This window comes from Pteropus alecto, unplaced genomic scaffold (assembly GCF_000325575.1).
Source record: "Pteropus alecto unplaced genomic scaffold, ASM32557v1 scaffold54, whole genome shotgun sequence".
NCBI lineage: Eukaryota > Metazoa > Chordata > Mammalia > Chiroptera > Pteropodidae > Pteropus > Pteropus alecto.
The window spans coordinates 253,535-271,932 of NW_006435758.1; the positions used below are offsets into that span (position 1 = coordinate 253,535).

The following is an 18,398-nucleotide window of genomic DNA, read 5'->3' on the forward strand; positions in this document are numbered from 1 at the left end:
CAAACCACAATGAAATACCATCTCACACCTGTTAGAATAGCTACAATCAACATGACAAGTAATAACAAATGTTGGAGAGGATGCGGAGAAAAAGAAACTCTCATACATTACTGGTAGTACAGCCACTATAGAAATCAGTATGGAGTTTCTTCAAAAAACTATGAATTGATCTACCATATGATCCAGCAATCCCTCTACTAAGTATTTACCCCAAAGTCTTGAAAACCCTTATCCGAAAAGATATTTGCACACCGATGTTCATAGCAGCAGTATTCACAGTGGCCAGGACATGGAAACAACTGAAGTGTCCTACGATAGATGATTGACTAAGGAAGCAGTGGTACATGTATAAAATGGAATATTACTCAGCCATAAGAAGAGATGAAACACTGACATTTGCAACACCATGGATAGACCTCGAGATAATCTTGCTAAGCGAAATAATATAGACAGAGAAAGTTGAAAGTCATATGATATCACTTATATGTGTGATATAAACCTTAAAGCAACAAATGAACATGACAAACAATCAGGGACAATTAGACGTGGACAATAGACTAGTGGTTACCAGAGGATAGTGGGGAGGGGCAAACATGGAGGTAAACTGTGTAAAGGGGATCAAATACGTGGTGACAGAAAGAAATCTAATTACGGGAGGTGAACGCAGTGTAAATGTGTATATGCCTTACTGTTAAAGTGTACATCTGAAACTTATTGAATTTTGTTATCCAATGTCACTATAAAAAATAAATAAAAAACAAGAAGTTTGTTGAAGGAAGCCACCACACACTCTTTATAGCTTTAGTGGTTTGTATCTCCTCTATCTGGCAGGTGAAAGAATTGTATTTATCATTATGGGTTGAAAATATTGATTTAACAAGAACCCACAACTTTATCCATTTCTCTAATTGTGGTAAGAACAGCATTTCAGTGCATAAATTTTAGGTTTTAACATTGTTATATATATTGTTTCTGTATTTTCAGTTTTATTGTTGTATTAGTTTTTCATGTATCTCTGTGACTCAAATTATTCCTTCTAGCCTAGATACAACATTAGTAATGTTTCATGAGTCTTGTTTTTGTGCTAGTATTGTAATCAGTGCAAAACAACACCTAGAACTGTGCCTTCTATATAGTATGTATTCAGTAATAATGTTACTAGTTAATCGATTGCTTGAAGATGAGATCACCCAATTTAAAGGTAATAGGAGCCGTTAATATAGGTAATAGCTACTCTTTAAATAACTTGTTATTTTTTAGATATGTGCCAAACAATTTGTCTTTCTCTGATGTTTCTCTTCCTCCTTTTTTTCAAATGTTAGTGAATATGAATATAAGATCTTTTTAGATTAAGTATTAATATGCAATGCCATTACTGTAATAATTGTCTAATTTTTGAATGCATTATAATGTTTGATATCTGGTCATAATGTAAGGAGCATGTTTTACTTTTTAAAAAATTAATATATTTTTTTTATTTTTCGATTATAGCCCATATATAGTATTATATTAGTTTCAGGTGCACAACATAGTGATTAGATATCTACATAATCTACAAAGTGATTAACTCAATAAATCTAGTACTCAGCTGACATCATACATAGTTATTACAATATTATTTATATTCCTTATGCTATACTTTATATCGCAATGGCTATTTTGTAACTACCTAGTTGTACTTCTTAATCCCTTCCCCCTTTCTCCCATCCCCCTAACTCCTTCCAATCTTGTAATCATCAAAATGTTCTCTGTATTTATGAGTTTGTTTCTGTTTTGTTTGTTCATTTATTTTGTTCTTTAGATTTCACATATAAGTGAAGTCATATGGCATTTGTCCTTCTCTGAGTTACTCCACTCAGCACAATACTCTTTATGTCATTCTTGTTGTTGCAGATGGCAAGATTTCAGTAATATTGCATTATATATATGTACCACCTCTTCTTTATCCATTCATTCATTGATAGACACCCAGATGGCCTCTGTATCTTGGCTATTGTAAATAATGCTGCATTAAACAAATGGATTCACATGCCCCTTCGAAGTAATATTTTAGGTTTCTTTGGATAGATCCCCAGAATTGAGATTACTGTGTCCTTCTTTGTCTATTGTTATAACCTTGGTTTTAAAATCTGTTTTGTCTGGCATAAGTATTGCTACCATAGCTGGTTTTTCTTTTCCCATTTTTATGAAATATATATTTTTTATCCCTTTACTTTCAGTCTGTGTCTTTCAATCTGAAGTGAGTTTCTTGTAGGCAGCCGATATAAGAGTCTTCTTTTCTTATCCATTTAGCCACCCTATCTTTTGATTGGAACATTTAATTCATTTACATTTAAAGTTGATGGATACATAGTTATGCCATTGTATTATTCGCATTTTTGATCTTTTTTCCTTTTTCTTCTTAAAGAAGTTTCTCTAACATTTCATGTAACATTGGTTTGGCAGTAATGAACTCCTTTAGCTTTTTCTTTTCTGGGAAGCTCTTTATGTGCTTCTTGAGCTTGTATGTCTATTTCCTTTTCCAGGTTAGGCAAGTTTTATCATTATTTCTTCAAATAGGTTTTCAATTACTTGCTTGCTCTCCTCTCCTGTTATCCTGATGTCATGAATGTTGTTAAGCTTGATGTTCTCCCAGAGGCCCCTTAAAGTATCCTCACTTTTTTGGATTATTTTTTCTTGTTGCTGTTCTGACTGGATGTTTTCTGCTACCTTATCTTCCAAATTGGTGATTCGATCTTTTGCTTCATCTAATCCACTATGTCTCCTTTTGTTAAGTCACTCTTAAAGATGTATTGTTTCCTAATAGTCTTAGATATTTTATTAATTCTTCTGCATTTGTGGATTCGGTAGAATTTTAGTGTGTGCCCATACAAAGAAGAATAAAGATGTCATTAATCTCAAAATTAATTGGTGCAAAGTTAGACTGCTTTGCCTCTGATGTCTTTTGCCCTTTCTGTGACTCCTCGTGAGGCTCTAGTAGATTCAAACTGGTGAGGAAACTGCGATAATGAAAATTGGTTTCTTTACGTTACCCATCTTTCTGTAATTATCAGGTTATATTTATTTCATTATGCATTTTAGTTATCAATATGTAGCTTTAATTTGAAGTTCTTTTCTCCTCTATTTTTTGATAGTTGACATCTGAAGACTTTATTTTGAATAAAAGTCAGATACTTTACTCCTTATAAAACTAAATTTAAAATAAAAAGAATAGTTACATTTATATCTATAGTTAGTAAGAAAATAGTAAAAACTCTTAAACATGTTATAATCATTACTTTTGACTTTGAGATTAATGTTTAAATTACATAAAATTATGGACAAATAGTTTTGTCATACAATGGTTAAGCATTCTTTATTTTTCTTTTGTTGGTTCTATTTGAATACTGTTTCATTTGATTATTAAAAAAATAATAAACTTGTGATATTTTTTTAAAAAAGAATCAAACTTCAGTATTGGCTTTGCATTTAGAATTAATGTTTATTATTTGGCTTTTGGGAAAATGGTTATATATTACATCAGCACAGCCCTATCATTTGCTGTGCTAGGCACACTAAATCAGTCGATCTGCATCTTTTTACTTACTGTCTCAGCAAAAGTTAGTAATGCACAGGGCAATAGCTTGGCTAGAAGACATCCAAGACTTGAGAAATGGTTTATAAAAGAAGATATGTGGAAGAGTTGGTAAGCTTTATTGTTTCATAATAGCCAGTGTGCTCATGAGCATCTGATCTAAATAATATTTAAATATTATTTTCTAGCAAAGATCTTCATGGACCAGATACAATTTTTTATGGTAACCTTTTATATCGTATGTATATACTATATATACTCTTTAATATGTTTTGGACTTAATATGTTAATTTACTTCTAGGATTCTTAATCATTCAACTTCTGTTACAAGAAACAAGCCAAAACAAACTATGGGATGTAAAAAGAGGTATAAAAATATCTTACCTGTTATATTTAATATTTTATAATGTGACTTGTTCCCGTATGTGGGCTTTAATTGAACAAATCATATTGACTTAATATAACTAGATAATTTAAAGAGGATATGTATTACAGAATGAGCTAAATATATTTTTGATGTAAACAAATCTCAAAATGCTGATTTGATCTCTTTTTGTGCTGATACCTGTATTTTGTCTTGATGATAAGATCATTTGTTCACTAATTCAGTAAACATGTATTTTACTACTATTACTGCTAGGAATAATGTGTTTCTTCGTCATTGATTGTGTTTCTTTTCTATAGTTTACTTTTTGATTTCTTTTCAATTGTGTTTTACTGAATTCCTCTATATGAATACATGGTCTCAGTGCACATATATTAATTACAGAGAACTAGAAGACCTTGAAAGTTTCTGTTTATTCTTTTGATGATTTGAAGGTTTTCATTAGACTCAACTCTTGAGTCATTCCTGTGGGAGTGTGAAGGTCCAAGGCTAGGGGCTGGGTTAGGTACAGAAGTACACACAGAGAGAATTAACATTTGTTGGATGTTTGTTATGTGCATACTATTCTGAGTGCTTTAGATGTATTGTTTCCTTTAATCTTCATAATAACTCTATGAAGTTGTTATTGTTGTTATTTCCATTTTATGAGAAGACCGAGACTCAAGAAATTATTTTAACTTGCTCAAGATTACACAGCTAGTAAGTGGTACAAGTGAGGATTCAAACCCAGTTGTATGGCTCCAGAACCCCAGGTCTTAACATGGTAACAAGAACAATTTGATTCCCCCAGATCCCACTGATGTCTTTTCTTGACACCTCACAGTCCAAACTGAACTTATTTTCCTCAAAACCTATTTTTGTCCTATATATAGTATGTCTGAGTAGATGTATCACTATATAGTTACCCAAGTCAGCAACTTTGGAATCATCAGACATTCCTCTCTGTTACACACCTCTCCCTGTCCAATCATAGAAAATTATAGCTTCTTAACGTTACTTGCATCTGCTTCAACCTCTTCATTCCTATTGCATTTGTGTTGGTTCAGGCCCTGTCTTTTCCACCTAGATTACTGGGACAGTCCCCAGACATATCTCCTTACTTCAGTTTGTCTACCTTTAAAGCTCTGTTCTTCAGTAATGTAAGAGTGATAGTTTTAAGACACAAATCTGACTATGCAACTCTCATGTATTATCTTCTAAGGGTCCTTTCTAAGTTTCAGGATAAAGCTTAAAAGCTTAATATCTCGAGTTTCTGCCTACTTCGAGAGCCTAATCTCATGAACTCTTCCACTGATACCTTTTAGAGCTTGGTACAATACTTCTTTATTCCAGCATGGTTGCACATATCTGTATTCTGTATCCTGGTCTCTATTCTGAGATTGCCCTTTCTTCTTCCCTTTTTTTCACTTTGGCTTTCAGAATTCAAACTCAAGATGCCTTTTCGTACCCAAGTCTAGAAACATCCATCTATCTCAAAATCATTTAACTGGATTTAACCCACTCTCCCCTTTTGAATACTGATTCTGTTATATTACATATTTGTTCTCCTTAAAGTTTGTTATTACCTTCCCTCTCAGTTCCTTTCATTCTCATCTTCCTTCTTCCCCAGGTTCCTAACATTCTCTTGAGAAAACCCCAACTGCCATAACCTGAAAACTGTGATATCTAATCCTGGCCTTTTCTTCACAGGATTATTACTTCAACTCATTTTCAAAACAATTACCCAGAATGTCTAACCACTCTGCTGTACACCTGAAACTGATATAAAATAATATTGAATGTCAACTGTAATTGAAAAGCAAAACAGAAACAAAAAACAGTCACCCAATTCCTTATTTAAAACAAAATAAAAATTATTTAAAATTTTTCCTGATTGTAAGAGTAATATAGCTTTATTGTTGAAAAATTGGAAAATTTAAACACAAGGAAAAAATTAAGTAAACATCACTCATTATCTTATTCCCCCGAGATAAGTCATAGTATTTTGGTATTTTTCTCTTTAGACCTTTTATTATATATGTGTGCATGAATATTTTCATGAGCATGTGTGTATATGTGTACATATATATACAATGTAGAGTTGTATTACCTGTTGTCTACTCAACACTTCCACTGGATGTACAGTAGCCTCCCTCTTTATTGCAGTTTTGCTTTTTGTAGTTTCAGTTATCCACAGTCACCAACAGTCTGAAAATATTAAATGGAAAATTTCAGAAACAAACGATTCATAAATTTAAATTATCTGCTGTTCTGAGTAGTGTGATGAAATCTTAAGCTGTCCCATTCCATTCTCCCTCATTTGTTTGTCCAGTGTATCCACATTGTGTATGCTCTCTGCTCTTTAGTCACTTAGTAGTCGTCTGGGTTATCAAATCAACTATTGTGATATTGCAGTGTTTGAGTTCAAGTGACCCTTATTTTACTTAAAAATATTCCCAAAGTGCAAGAGTAGTAATGATGGCAGTTTGGATATGCCAAAGAAAAGCTGTAAAGTTTTTCCTTTAAGTGAAAAGGTATGCATATATAGGAAAACATCATATATAGGGTTTGGTACTATCTGCTGTTTTAGGCATCCACTGGGGGTCTTGGAACGTATCCCTATAGATAAGAGGGGACTACTGTATAACAGGCATATGAAACTTAACTTTCCAAAACCATACTCTTAAACTCCCTCCTTGTACCTCTAAACCTGTTTATCCTGCATTTTCCCGCATTCTGGAGAACGTCTACTTAATTTTTTAGTTGCTTAGCTCAGAATCTACGGAGTCATCCTTGTTACTTTCTTTCACATCCCAAATCTAATTCATTAGCAAATCTTGTTGACTGTACCTTCAGAATATACCCAGAATCTGATCACATCTTACCACCACCTCCATACCTACCACCCTAGCCTCAGCCATCTCTTACTTCAATTATTGCAAAAGATCATCCTAACAGGTCTCTTTTTGACCCTTACTTTCCTTTAGTCTGTTTTCCAAAAAGCCTCCGATATTTTGAAAATGTAAGTCACATCATGCCATTCTTCACAATTCCCTAATGACTTCCCATCTCATTTAGGATAAAAACTTAGAGTTCTTTAAGGACTTGTAAACCTCTACATTATTTAGCTCCCTGCCATCTTCCTTTCTTGCCTTGCTCTTCATGGTTATTGCTTCTCCAGCTATACTGGCCTCCTTGTTGTATCTCAGCACATCAGGCATTTTGGCCACCCTCAAGGATTTTGCCCTCGCCTGGAAAGATTTTCATCCCTAGATAACCATATGGCTTATTCCCTTGACTTCAGGTTTCTTCTCAAGTGTCACTTCATCACCAAGGGATTCCCTGAACAATTTATGTAAAAGAGCATGCTTCCCCAACTTTTTTGTTCCTTTTCTATACCTTTTTAAATTTTTTTTTTCTCTACAGAACTTAATACCATCTGACATTCTAAATACATACTTCTTTTTGTCATTGTTCATCATCACCACCCCACCATCCCCTGGGCATGGTACAATGTTGGCTTTATCATTTATTAAGACTGATAACTGAAATGTTCAAAACTACTTGTGCATTTGTTTTTCTCTTAAAGTTCTATTATTTTCCCTTCATCTATTCTGAAGCTCTTATTAGATACATAAATGTTTAGTATTGTAATGTCATCTTAATAAATTTACCAAGAAGGACATTATGAAATGACCTTCTTTATGATCCTGGTAATAAATTTTGCTCTGAAGTCTACTTTTCTGATATTAATATAGTCATCCCAGCTTTCTTTTGCTTAATGTTAATATATCTTTCTCCATTCTTTTATTTTTAACCTATTTGTATCTTTATGAAGAAAGTGGGTTTCTTATATTTAGCAGATGATAGCATTTTCCTTTTTTTAAATCAAATCTGACCATCTGACTTTTAATTGCAATGTTAAGATGGTTTGTATTTAATGTAATTATTGATATCAATGGGTTTAATTACTGTCTTATGTGTTTCTTTTTTGTCTTATCTATTCTTTGTAGCTGTCTTCTTTTTCTGCCATTTTTCAAATTATATTTTTAAATTTATGTTTATCTCCTTTCTAGGCCTATTAGCTATAACTTTGTTATGTTATGTTACTGGTTGTTTTAGGGTGTAAAGTATAATATTTAACTCACCACAGTTTACTTTCAAATGCTATTATGGCATTGTCATATATAGTATAAGAACCTTCAGTATACTTCTGTTTTGTCCCTCTTGGTCTTTGTGGTATTGTTACCACACCTTTTCTGTATATGTTATAAACACTGCAGTACATTGTTATATTTGCTTTAAACAGTTGATAGTTTCTTTGAAGATATTTAATCAGAATAATGTCATTTATCTTTCCTCCCTTAGTTCCCATCTCCAGTACCTTTTATTGCTTTCTGTAGGTCCATATTTCCATGTAGATTATTCCTCTTCTACCTGAAAAAGATACTTTTTTACTTTTGCTGCTGGTCTGCCGGTGTTGAGTCTTTTCAGCTTTTGTATGTCTGAAAGTGTCATTTTGCCTTCATTTTTTAAAGATATGTCTGCTAGTATAAAATTCTAGGCTAACATTTTCATTTTCTTTCAGTACTTTAAATAGGTTTCTCCATTGTCCTTTGGGTTGTGCTGTTTCCAGTGCAAACTCTATTGTCAGTATTTGTTTCACTGAACCTAATGTGTCTTTTCTCTGACTGCTTTTTACATTTTCTCATTATCATTTATTTTTAAGTAATTTGATTATTATGTATCTTGGCATAGTTTTCTTCATGTTTCTTTTGCTTGGAGTTCATGGAGTTTCTTTATGGGTTTATTGTTTTCATGAAATTTGAAAATTTGGGGCCATTATTTCTTCAAATATCTTTTCTGTCACCTGATCTATTCTTCTGAAACCCTAATTATGCATATATTATTAGGCCACTTGAAATTTCGCACAGATCACTGCTATTCTATTCCTTCTTTTTCAGTATTTTTCTTTCTGTGTTTGATTTTTGCTGGTTATTTTTCAATGTTTTTATGTTCACTAATCATTTGTTATGAAATGCCTAATCTGTAGTTAATCTCATCCAGTTTATTTTGATTTCAGATATTCTTTTTGTCTCTTAAACTTTGATTTTTATCTATTTTATATCTATTATGTCTGTGCTTAACATGTTCAGTCTTTCTCTCTAGCTTCTTGAACATTGATTGCCTGGTTGAATTTTTGATTGAATACCAGACATTGTGAACTTCACCTTCTTGGATGCTAGATATTGTGATATAAATGTCCTCTCACTTTGTTCTGGGATATTGTTAAATTATTTGGTAACAATTTGATATTTTGGGGACTTGTTTTTTGACTTGCTATATGGGATCACATAACAGATGATTATAATGAGATATTAGTTTAGGACCAAATTTACCCACCTACTGCAGTAAGACCTTGCTTAGTACTCTGCCTGATGCCCCATGAACTATGAGGTTTTCCAGTCTGGCTAGTGAGAACTGGTATGATTCTTAGTCTTACGTGAGTCTGAATATTACTCTCTCTAATTTTTCGGGGGATTGTTTTGCCTAGAGTAGTTTCCTCACATGCATGATCAGTGATCATTACTTAGCTGAAAATTTGAAGGATGCCTCTGTAGAACTCTTAAGTTCTTTGTGCATTGCTCTTTTTTCTTTCTTTCTTTCTTTCCTTTTTTTTTTTCTCTCCTGTTAACTCCTTCTCCCTTTTTCTCCCTGGCTCTCAGCTTTGTTTCCTCAATTGAAGGAGACCCCTGGGCCCAGCCTTAGTTCCCCCTCTCTGGTTTGTGGCCTGGAAACTCTCTTACTGCAGCAACCTGACTCAGTTGTAGGATTCACCTTGTTTGTTACCATGTCTAAGGGATAAATGTATTTTTTTTGCCTGATATCCAGTATCTTAGAAAGTATAATTTTATATATTTGTCTGTTCTTTTATTGTTTTCAGTCAGAGTATAAATCTTGTCACTGTTAACTCTATCTTGGCCAGATATAAATTCTAATTTTTACATTTTTATGTAATTTGTCAATATTTAGTTTTATTTCTTTCATATGCCCTCTCCATGCCAACATTTAAAAAAGTACTGCCCATGTTTTTCAAGTAATTATGTGATTTCACCTTTATTTATATTTAAATCTTTTAGTTCATTAATTTTAGTATTTGATATGAAGTAAGAAGTATAGTTTTTTTCCTTCCTCTCATCCTCCCTCTTTCCTTCCTTTTCTTACTTCCTCTCCTCCTCTCCGTTTTTCTTTTTTCTTTCAGTATTTTACAGTTGGTTAACTGGTTATTTTCAACACTCTTTGTTACAAAATTCATCATTTCCACAATGATTTAAAATTTTATTTTTATTATAAGTTCTACTTGTGGTCCTGTACTTCTCTTCCACTTAAAAATCTATAGATTCTGGAGGTTATACTAATTTATTTCTGTAATTTAATAGAATATATGTAATTTCCCAGTAGGGAAATTCCCCTTTATTATATAATTTTTGTCTTCTTGGTTATCCATTTTTCAAATTAACTTTGTAACTCTTTTATCAGATTTCTAAAACGAGCTAAAAAATATGTTTGAAGGAGAAGTTATACATATAATATTTAGTCTTTCTGCCCAAGAACTTTCCAGTCATTCAGTTCCCTTACTAGACGTTTGTAGTTTTTTTATGTAGGTCTTTGTGAATGTCCAGTAAGTTTTTTCCTAGATATTTTTAACTTTTTTTCCTTTTATAAATGAGATTTCTTCTAATTTTTTTTTCTTTATAATTTGTTATAGTTGATGTATAGGAAAACTATTAACTTTTTTTGTTTAATTATTAAATGCTCATCTACTTTTATTGTATATAACAATTATATACAACTTTATTATATCATAATTCTGGCCTAAAATGAAAGTAGTATCCAGAATAATAAATAATGCTAAACAGTCATTTAGTGCTTGCGAATCACCTTAGAAATTTGTCAGATGAACCAGGTGTCCCAGGTTTCTCTCTAAAACCTTTATAAAGTAATTTTTTAAGAAAACTATTAACTTTTGTATATATTTTTCTGTAACCGTTAACCTTATTTCTCTTGACAATAATAAATTTTCGTATTTTACTTTCCTTGTATAATTATGTTTTCTATAAATTTTGGAAATTTGTTTCTTTCTAATTTTTAAGTGTTGTTTCTTTTATTACTGTACTGTATAGAAGTTCCACAATAATGTTGAATAATACCAGCTCAAGGGGACATTTTGTTTTTGTATCTTTTCTAATGGAACTCCTTGGTCAAATTTGCTACCTAAAAATAGCATACACACTTTACCTTACTCCTGAAAAATCTAGAGGAAAAGAATTTCTACCACAGCCCCTGCATGTCAGAATGGATGGTTAGAGGCTCATGATCATTAATTTAATAGGCAAAAAAAGAATTACTCTCCTAAACTCTTTGGCATTAAGACAGAATTTGTCTAAAAATATTAGTTTTTTTTTCTTTTTCTCAGTTTTAGGTAATGATTTTAATGTAACAAATATCCTGTCTATTCTTTTACTGTATGTTTATAGGTATTTTATTTCTTTTGGCTTCTAAAAAGTCCTTAGAGTAGTCCTATGTATAAGGTGATATTAAATAAGCCCATTTTGATGTTTTTTTTAAAGCAGTATAGTTGATAGGAGACTTAAATAAGTTTTGTCAACTTTTAAGTTTTATGTTCTTAGTTCAAGGCACAGGCATAAGTAAATTTTTTAGATTTCTGGTAAAAAAAAAATAGACAACTTTATAATATTTATAATATATACCTAACGGTAATTCTAAATACTTTAACATATTAAGGCATCTTTAATTTTTTAGTGTCTCAGCAGATGAAGTTAATTCACCATTATCACCCCTCACATGGCAGGTAAGAGGAAATTAAATTACTATTATATTTAATATTTTGTTCTCCTTTATTTAGTTAAAAGAAATTGTTTCATTACAGCCCTTAGAAAATCAGAAGGATCAAATAGATGAACAACAGTGGCCAGAATCTCAACCTATAATCTGGCAGACTGAAGAAAGGAGACGGAGCAAACAGATTAGAAAAGAATATTTCAAGGTACTTTAATTAAAATTGTAAAATTTACTTTGTTATTAGTTTTAATTTTATCAATTTTGTGTTAGAGTAGAATATAGCTCTAGTTAAATATAGTGAATGTGTTATTTATCTTGATTTCCCACATGTATGTGGTATAGATAATATGATCCAGTTATAGCCATAAAATTTCAATAATTTAGATAATTACAAATGAGTAGATCACTCTGAATTGTGATTTATCAAATACTTTACAAGAAAGGTTAATATTTGGTCCACTGCTAGCAATATGTAGTAATGTTTTAAAAGAATTGCCTAGAAAAAGTCTTTTATTGGATTTGTTTCAATAGTTAACACGTTTGCATTTAGCTTTAACTGTTTCTGTGTAAATAAATGCTACTTTTGTGGTTCTAAAAAAAGATTAAAAGTGTTTTCTCCACCACTTTATTTTCTTCTTATTACATTAGTAAATATCTTAAAGTGGTCTTTTATCTTAACTAAACTAAAGGCTCAGACCATCTGAATTATTCCAAATTTCTAGTTAGCATAGTTTTAATAAAATTTTACTGTGTAGACATTTGTAAATATTGTGATATTATCTTTTTTGGTTAAGGTGTGCTATATTTGCAGATGCCAATCATTGAAATTGGAATAATCTTTAGTACTAGTCAGAATCCATTATTGGCAATTCCAACTCTAATGAACAGTGCAAACAGTGTAGCTTCTGATCCATGAATAGCTGTTGTCCTTGTGTACCTTTTCTACTTCTCAAAGCTTAATTTATATTTAATAATAATTTTATCTGAATACTTAGTTCTAAGCTAAATTATAGGCAATTTGAAGTTTATATCACTAATAAGTAAAAATATTTTTTCATGTTTTTCTCTGTTTGCTGGAAGTTGGTTCTAATGCACATTGATCTGTTTCCTTATATGGGAATATAATGTATATTTAGAAGTAGTATTATATGACCAAAACAAAAATATTATATGTCTTAGTAAATTTGTGGTAAGTTTAATCCTTCAACAAATAATTACTAGATCTTTTTAAATGAGCTTTATGTTACCTTATCAATATGAGAGAGAATGAAAAAATAAAACACATGGGGAAAAAGGGAAGGGCATTCTAAGTAAGAACCTTGGGTAGTAATGGTGAAAGTCTTTTTATCCCAACCCATTACAGATTTGCAGTTATATTTACATTCCGTCATTTATTTTTAAGTCCCCTCTTGTAGTTTATGTGGCCTTGAACAAAGGCATTAAATAAAATTTGTTAATAGGTAGAACTTAATGAGTGACTAATGGTTTGGGGAAAATTTAGTATTTCTGACTAATGAAAGAGATTTTAATATTTATTTGATCTACCAGTATAGTAAAAATAGACAAAGTCTATTTATCAAAACACTTGCATAGCACTTACTAAGAACCAGGCACTACTGTAAGTACTTTTCAAATATCAACTCATTTAATCTTCATAACAACCCTATGAAGTAATTACAATTATTATTATTTCTATTTTACAGATGGGGAAATTAAGGCACAGGGAGGCGAAGTAATATGCTTCAGGTCACATAGCTAATAAGCAGCTGAGTCAAGATTTGAACCCAAAGCCTATGCTATACTGCCTGTTTACCTACTGTGGATAGCCTAATATCAAATGAACAAACACTTTCAAATCAATGCAGTGTTATTGTTTTTAAAAATATTTTATAATAACTCAGGTGAACTTCTTAATAAAGTCTTAATAGAGGCCTCAGTGACCCTTTAAAAAATAGTTTAATTTAATAGCATCATTTGTTGACAAGTATTTTATTTTTGTGGCTTAAACGTACCTTCTGTAATACTGCTATTTTATAAGTTGCTAAGAGATCAAATGAGATAATCTTTGAAATGTCTATTACATAATCATCATCCAATAGATATTAATAAAGTAGGTACAAAGATAAACTTCAGTCACTGGGAAATGTTTTAAGGAGATATGTAGTTCTCCTCAATAGTCAGAAGATGTCAGTGTTAGGACACTTGAAAAAAATTGAATGTCAACAATCTTTTCCTAAGATGTGAAAAAAAATTATAAAGTTGAGCTACTGCTCTCTAAATTAAGTCAAAACCATTATTCAGAATTGCCGATATTTTCATGATTAAAATATTGATTTCTATGAAATATCTTTCATTCAAAAAGAAAATTTCTCCTAATCATGTATCTCCCAAGAATCAAAAGAGTTTTTGAAATGATATATTACTGAACTTAATCTGGATTTATAGTTTATTAAACATTAAAATATACTATTCTAGAGATTTATATCAAATTGTTACTGAACTGACTCAGGGATGGCTCCTTTAGCTTTGCTGTGTTATGAGCTTTTGTGTAACTATTCTAACAAGTATAAATGACTGAGCCACTGGATTTCTTTGTGTTTCATGATAAAATTATTCATGTTGTTGTTATTCAGTATATTTACTGAAAGTGTTTGTATGTATGCTTGTGTATGTGTGTTGCTCTATTATTGCTGCTTAGTTGCCATGACTAATTTTGAGTAGTATATTTATTAGGCAAGCCTCTGAAACTAAGTAAAAAATGTTTTAACATATTGGCCAGATTATGTGAACAAAAAGATAAATTAGATTATATGAGAAGTAAATCACTGTAGGAGAGTTACATTAACTCTTTAGATTCCCTGGCCACTATAGTATAGATTACTACTCTAGTTAATAAAATTTATGTCCTTGTTGCCAAAATAAAATCACTACAATTCTTGAAGTAAAGGTATTCCAGGAAATGCATTATTTCATTAAAAAATCTTTTACAGAAGTGTATTAATATTATTTTAATAAAATATACAACAAAATATGAAAATCTAACCTCTTGTTTATAAATTACATTTAATGTAAATTAGTAGCTTTAATTTCTTGTAAGAATGATATAGCACATGAATTTCTAAATGTGTTTGCCAATTGATTTCTAAACCAGAAAAGTTAAAAAGTATTAGAATAGCTAAACCAAGTTAATCTTAAAGATTATTTGATTTATTGAAATGCCATATATAATTCTCTTCAAATGTATCTCATTACGGCTGTGATTAAACATATGACTTGTAAAATACATATCTGATTTCATAAATAAAGTATAATATTTTTTCATTTTTTATAGCTTTATTGAAATATAATAAACAATTAGTTGCTCATATTTACAGTGTATAATTCCATGAGTTATTTTCAATTATAGTTGCTATACAATAATAGTTTCAGTCATATAGCATAGTGATTAGAGACCTATATAACTCACAAAGTGATCAACCCACTAAATCTAGTGCCCTTCTACCCTTTTACCTATATATTACAGTATTGTTGACTGTATTCATTATGCTATACTTTATATCTCCATGAATATTTTGTAACTGTCCATTTGTACTTAATCCCTTTGCCCTTTTTCACCTACCTCCCCAAGCCCCCTCCCGTCTATTAGCCCTCAAAATATTCTCTGTATCTATGAGTTTGTTTTTGCTTTTGTTGCTGTTGTTTATTTTGTTCTTTAGATTCCACAAGTACATGAAATCATGTGGCATTTGTCTTTCTCTGACTTACTCCATTCAGCACAATATCCTCTAGGTCCATCATGCAGTATCTTTTTTCCATCCCTTTACTTTTAGTCTGTGTATGTATATTAATCTGAAGTGAGTCTCTCATAGGCAGCATGTGTAAAGGTCTTGTTTTCTTATCCATTCATTCACCCTGTCTTTTGATTGGAGCACTTAATTCTTTTTCATTTGAAGAATTTGTTGATAGATATGTAGTTATTGCCATTCTTTATTCATATTTTCGATACATTTTTTTTCTTCTTCTTTAAGAAGTCCCTCCAACATTTCCTGTAATACCAGCTTACATTGAATATTTTGTGCCAAGCCCTTCTGTCCTGCAAGGTTTCTTTTGAGAAATCAGCTGCCAGTCTTATAGGTGCCCCTTGTAGGTAACTAACTGCTTTTCTCTTGCTGCTTTTAAGATTCTCTCTTTGTATTTAACATCTGGCATTTTAATTATGATGTGTCTTGGTGTGGGCCTCTTTGGGTTCATGTTTTTTAGGACTGTCTGAGTTTCCTGCGGTTGTATGTATATTTCCTTAACTAGGTTAGGGAAGTTTTCCATCATTATTTCTTCAAATAGGTTTTTCACTTCTTGCTCCCCGTCTTCTCATTCTGGCACCCCTGTAATGCAAATGTTGTTACTTTTTATTTTGTTCCATAGGTTCCTTAAATTATCTTCATGTTTTTGGATTCTCTTTTCTTGTTGCTGTTCTGATTGGGTGTTCTCTGCTAACTGATCCTCTGTGTCGGTGTTTTGATCCTCTTTATCCACTCTGTTGATTCCCTCTTCATCTCAGATAATGTGTTCTTCATTTCTGACTGGTTCCCTTTTATAATTTCCACTGCCATTTTTATGTTTTTTTTATCTCCTTGTTAAAGTTCTCACTGATTTTCATCTATACTTCCCTAAAGTTCATTGAGCATTGTTATAACCGGTGTTTAAATTCTGCATCTGTTAGATTACTTGACTGCATTATATTTGGATCTCTGTTCTGTTCTCTCATATAGTTTCTGCTTCTTTGTCTTCCCATTTCGGCTAGCTTTCTGTGTCTGTTTCCATGTACTACACAAAGCTCCTAAGTTTCCTGGTCTTATTAACATGGTTTTGTGTAGTTGGTGTCCAGTGGCACAGTCCTGGGAGGGGTTCAGCTGCAGGCCAAATTTAGTCCAAGCCTCTACCCTTCCAGGGCCACCTGTTAAGATTCAGCAAGCAATCCACAGATGCTGTGCTTATAGTTACCTCAAGAGGCCATACCAGAAACCGAGGCCAGGTGCCACCAGTGCAGGGCTTGGAGCTGCTCACCAAGGGGCACAGGGCACACCACAGACACTGCTGGATATGGTTTGGGTAGGGTCACGAGTTGGGGGAGGCAGAGTTTCAGGGAATCCTCTGGGCAGAGCGACCTCTGTTATCCAGTTTTAGGATGTCTCAGTTGTGGCTGCACCTGCCTCCGCACATTGTTAGTGGGGAGGGATCAACAGAGGAACAATGGGTACCACCAGCTCTTCTGCCCGGGAGAAAGCCTTACCTCCTGGCCCTTGCTCCGACAATTCAGTGTCCACCTATAAGTCCATGGCACCCCTCAAGCAGCCAACCCCATGCTGTTGCTCAGAGCGAGCGAGTTCGTTACCACGAAAGTCCGGTCTCAGACACAGCCCCTTTAAGAGGAATGTCTGCACCTGCTGGCTGTAGTTGCCATTGCTTCTGTCCCACTCAGGAGCTTGGGACCAGTCAGACTTGCATCTCTATCCCCTCCTACCTCCTACTGTTGCCAGATTATTTATTTCTCTCTCTAGTTTTAGGGCTTATGTTTATTCAGACCCCAGGTGACTCTGCTTGCTGTTTGCTCCATGTCTCCATCAAAGCTCTGGTGTGGTCACAAGAGGAGATGTACAAAGCCTCTACCATCTGCGCCATTTTCCCAGTCTCCCTATAGTATAATATTTTAATTTAAAGACTTACTCCCAAGGAACTTATTTTTATATGTTTTTTATGATCATGGTTAATTTTGTACTGGAATAAGGAAGCCAACTGGGCTTGTGAAATAACCTGATTTGTTTTGAATCAGAGTTTGTGCAGTTACTCTCTTTTCTATGTAATTAATATAAGCTTCAGAAATGAACTGGCCTTTCTGTTTCTGAACAGGCCTCTATTGTGATATTTTAAGTATAATAAAACTTCAGTTATTTAGACTAATATTAGTTGAGAACAGCTGAGTTACATTTGTAAAAAATTTGGACTTATAAAATATTTTCAAATCTATGTATATATTAAGTTTTGGGTCTTAGATATGTACAGTAATATCTAATGTGCAGTAATACAAACTATGTTTTCATGTATAATGGATTTTTTAATTAAAATAATAATTGAGTAACAATAATACAAGTTTTATTGCCTAAGTTCTTGACTGCATCATCCTGTTTCTTTCCTTTATCAACTATCTACTTACTCTTCTATGTCCTATCTGTTTACCTTCCATCTTATAAATGTTCTCAGACCTCTACCATTATCCCTGATTCCTTTTTCAGCTGTTGCCTTATCTCTTTTCTTTCTTTTAGGGCCAAGCTTTCCATTTCTAGGTCTCTAATTTCTCATCACTCCTTACAGTGCGGTCTGGCTTTCACCTCCATTTCTTCATTGAAATAGCCCCTCACTAGAGCTTCACATATACCTACTAATGACAAAATCTAGTTTAGGAGATGACAGTGATGAACACATCTTTTTCTTTCTTTTTCTTTTTCTTTTTCTTTTTCTTTCTCTCTCTCTCTCTCTCTCTCCCTCCCTCCCTCCTCCCTTCCTCACTGCTTCCTTCCTTCCTTCCTTCCTTCCTTCCTT

General features: G+C 32.6%; 1 protein-coding gene across 2 annotated transcripts in view; it reads left to right on the forward strand.

The window, feature by feature from the left end:
- The window catches only part of LRCH2 (leucine rich repeats and calponin homology domain containing 2), a 107,833-nt gene that overhangs the window by 66,505 nt on the left and 22,930 nt on the right, over nucleotides 1-18,398 (forward strand). For both annotated transcript variants that reach the window (XM_006910777.1, XM_025046033.1), the window contains exons 12-14: nucleotides 3,876-3,941; nucleotides 11,763-11,811; nucleotides 11,890-12,006. In XM_006910777.1, the coding sequence (XP_006910839.1) occupies nucleotides 3,876-3,941; nucleotides 11,763-11,811; nucleotides 11,890-12,006 (232 nt within the window). The remainder of the gene's footprint in view (nucleotides 1-3,875; nucleotides 3,942-11,762; nucleotides 11,812-11,889; nucleotides 12,007-18,398) is intronic.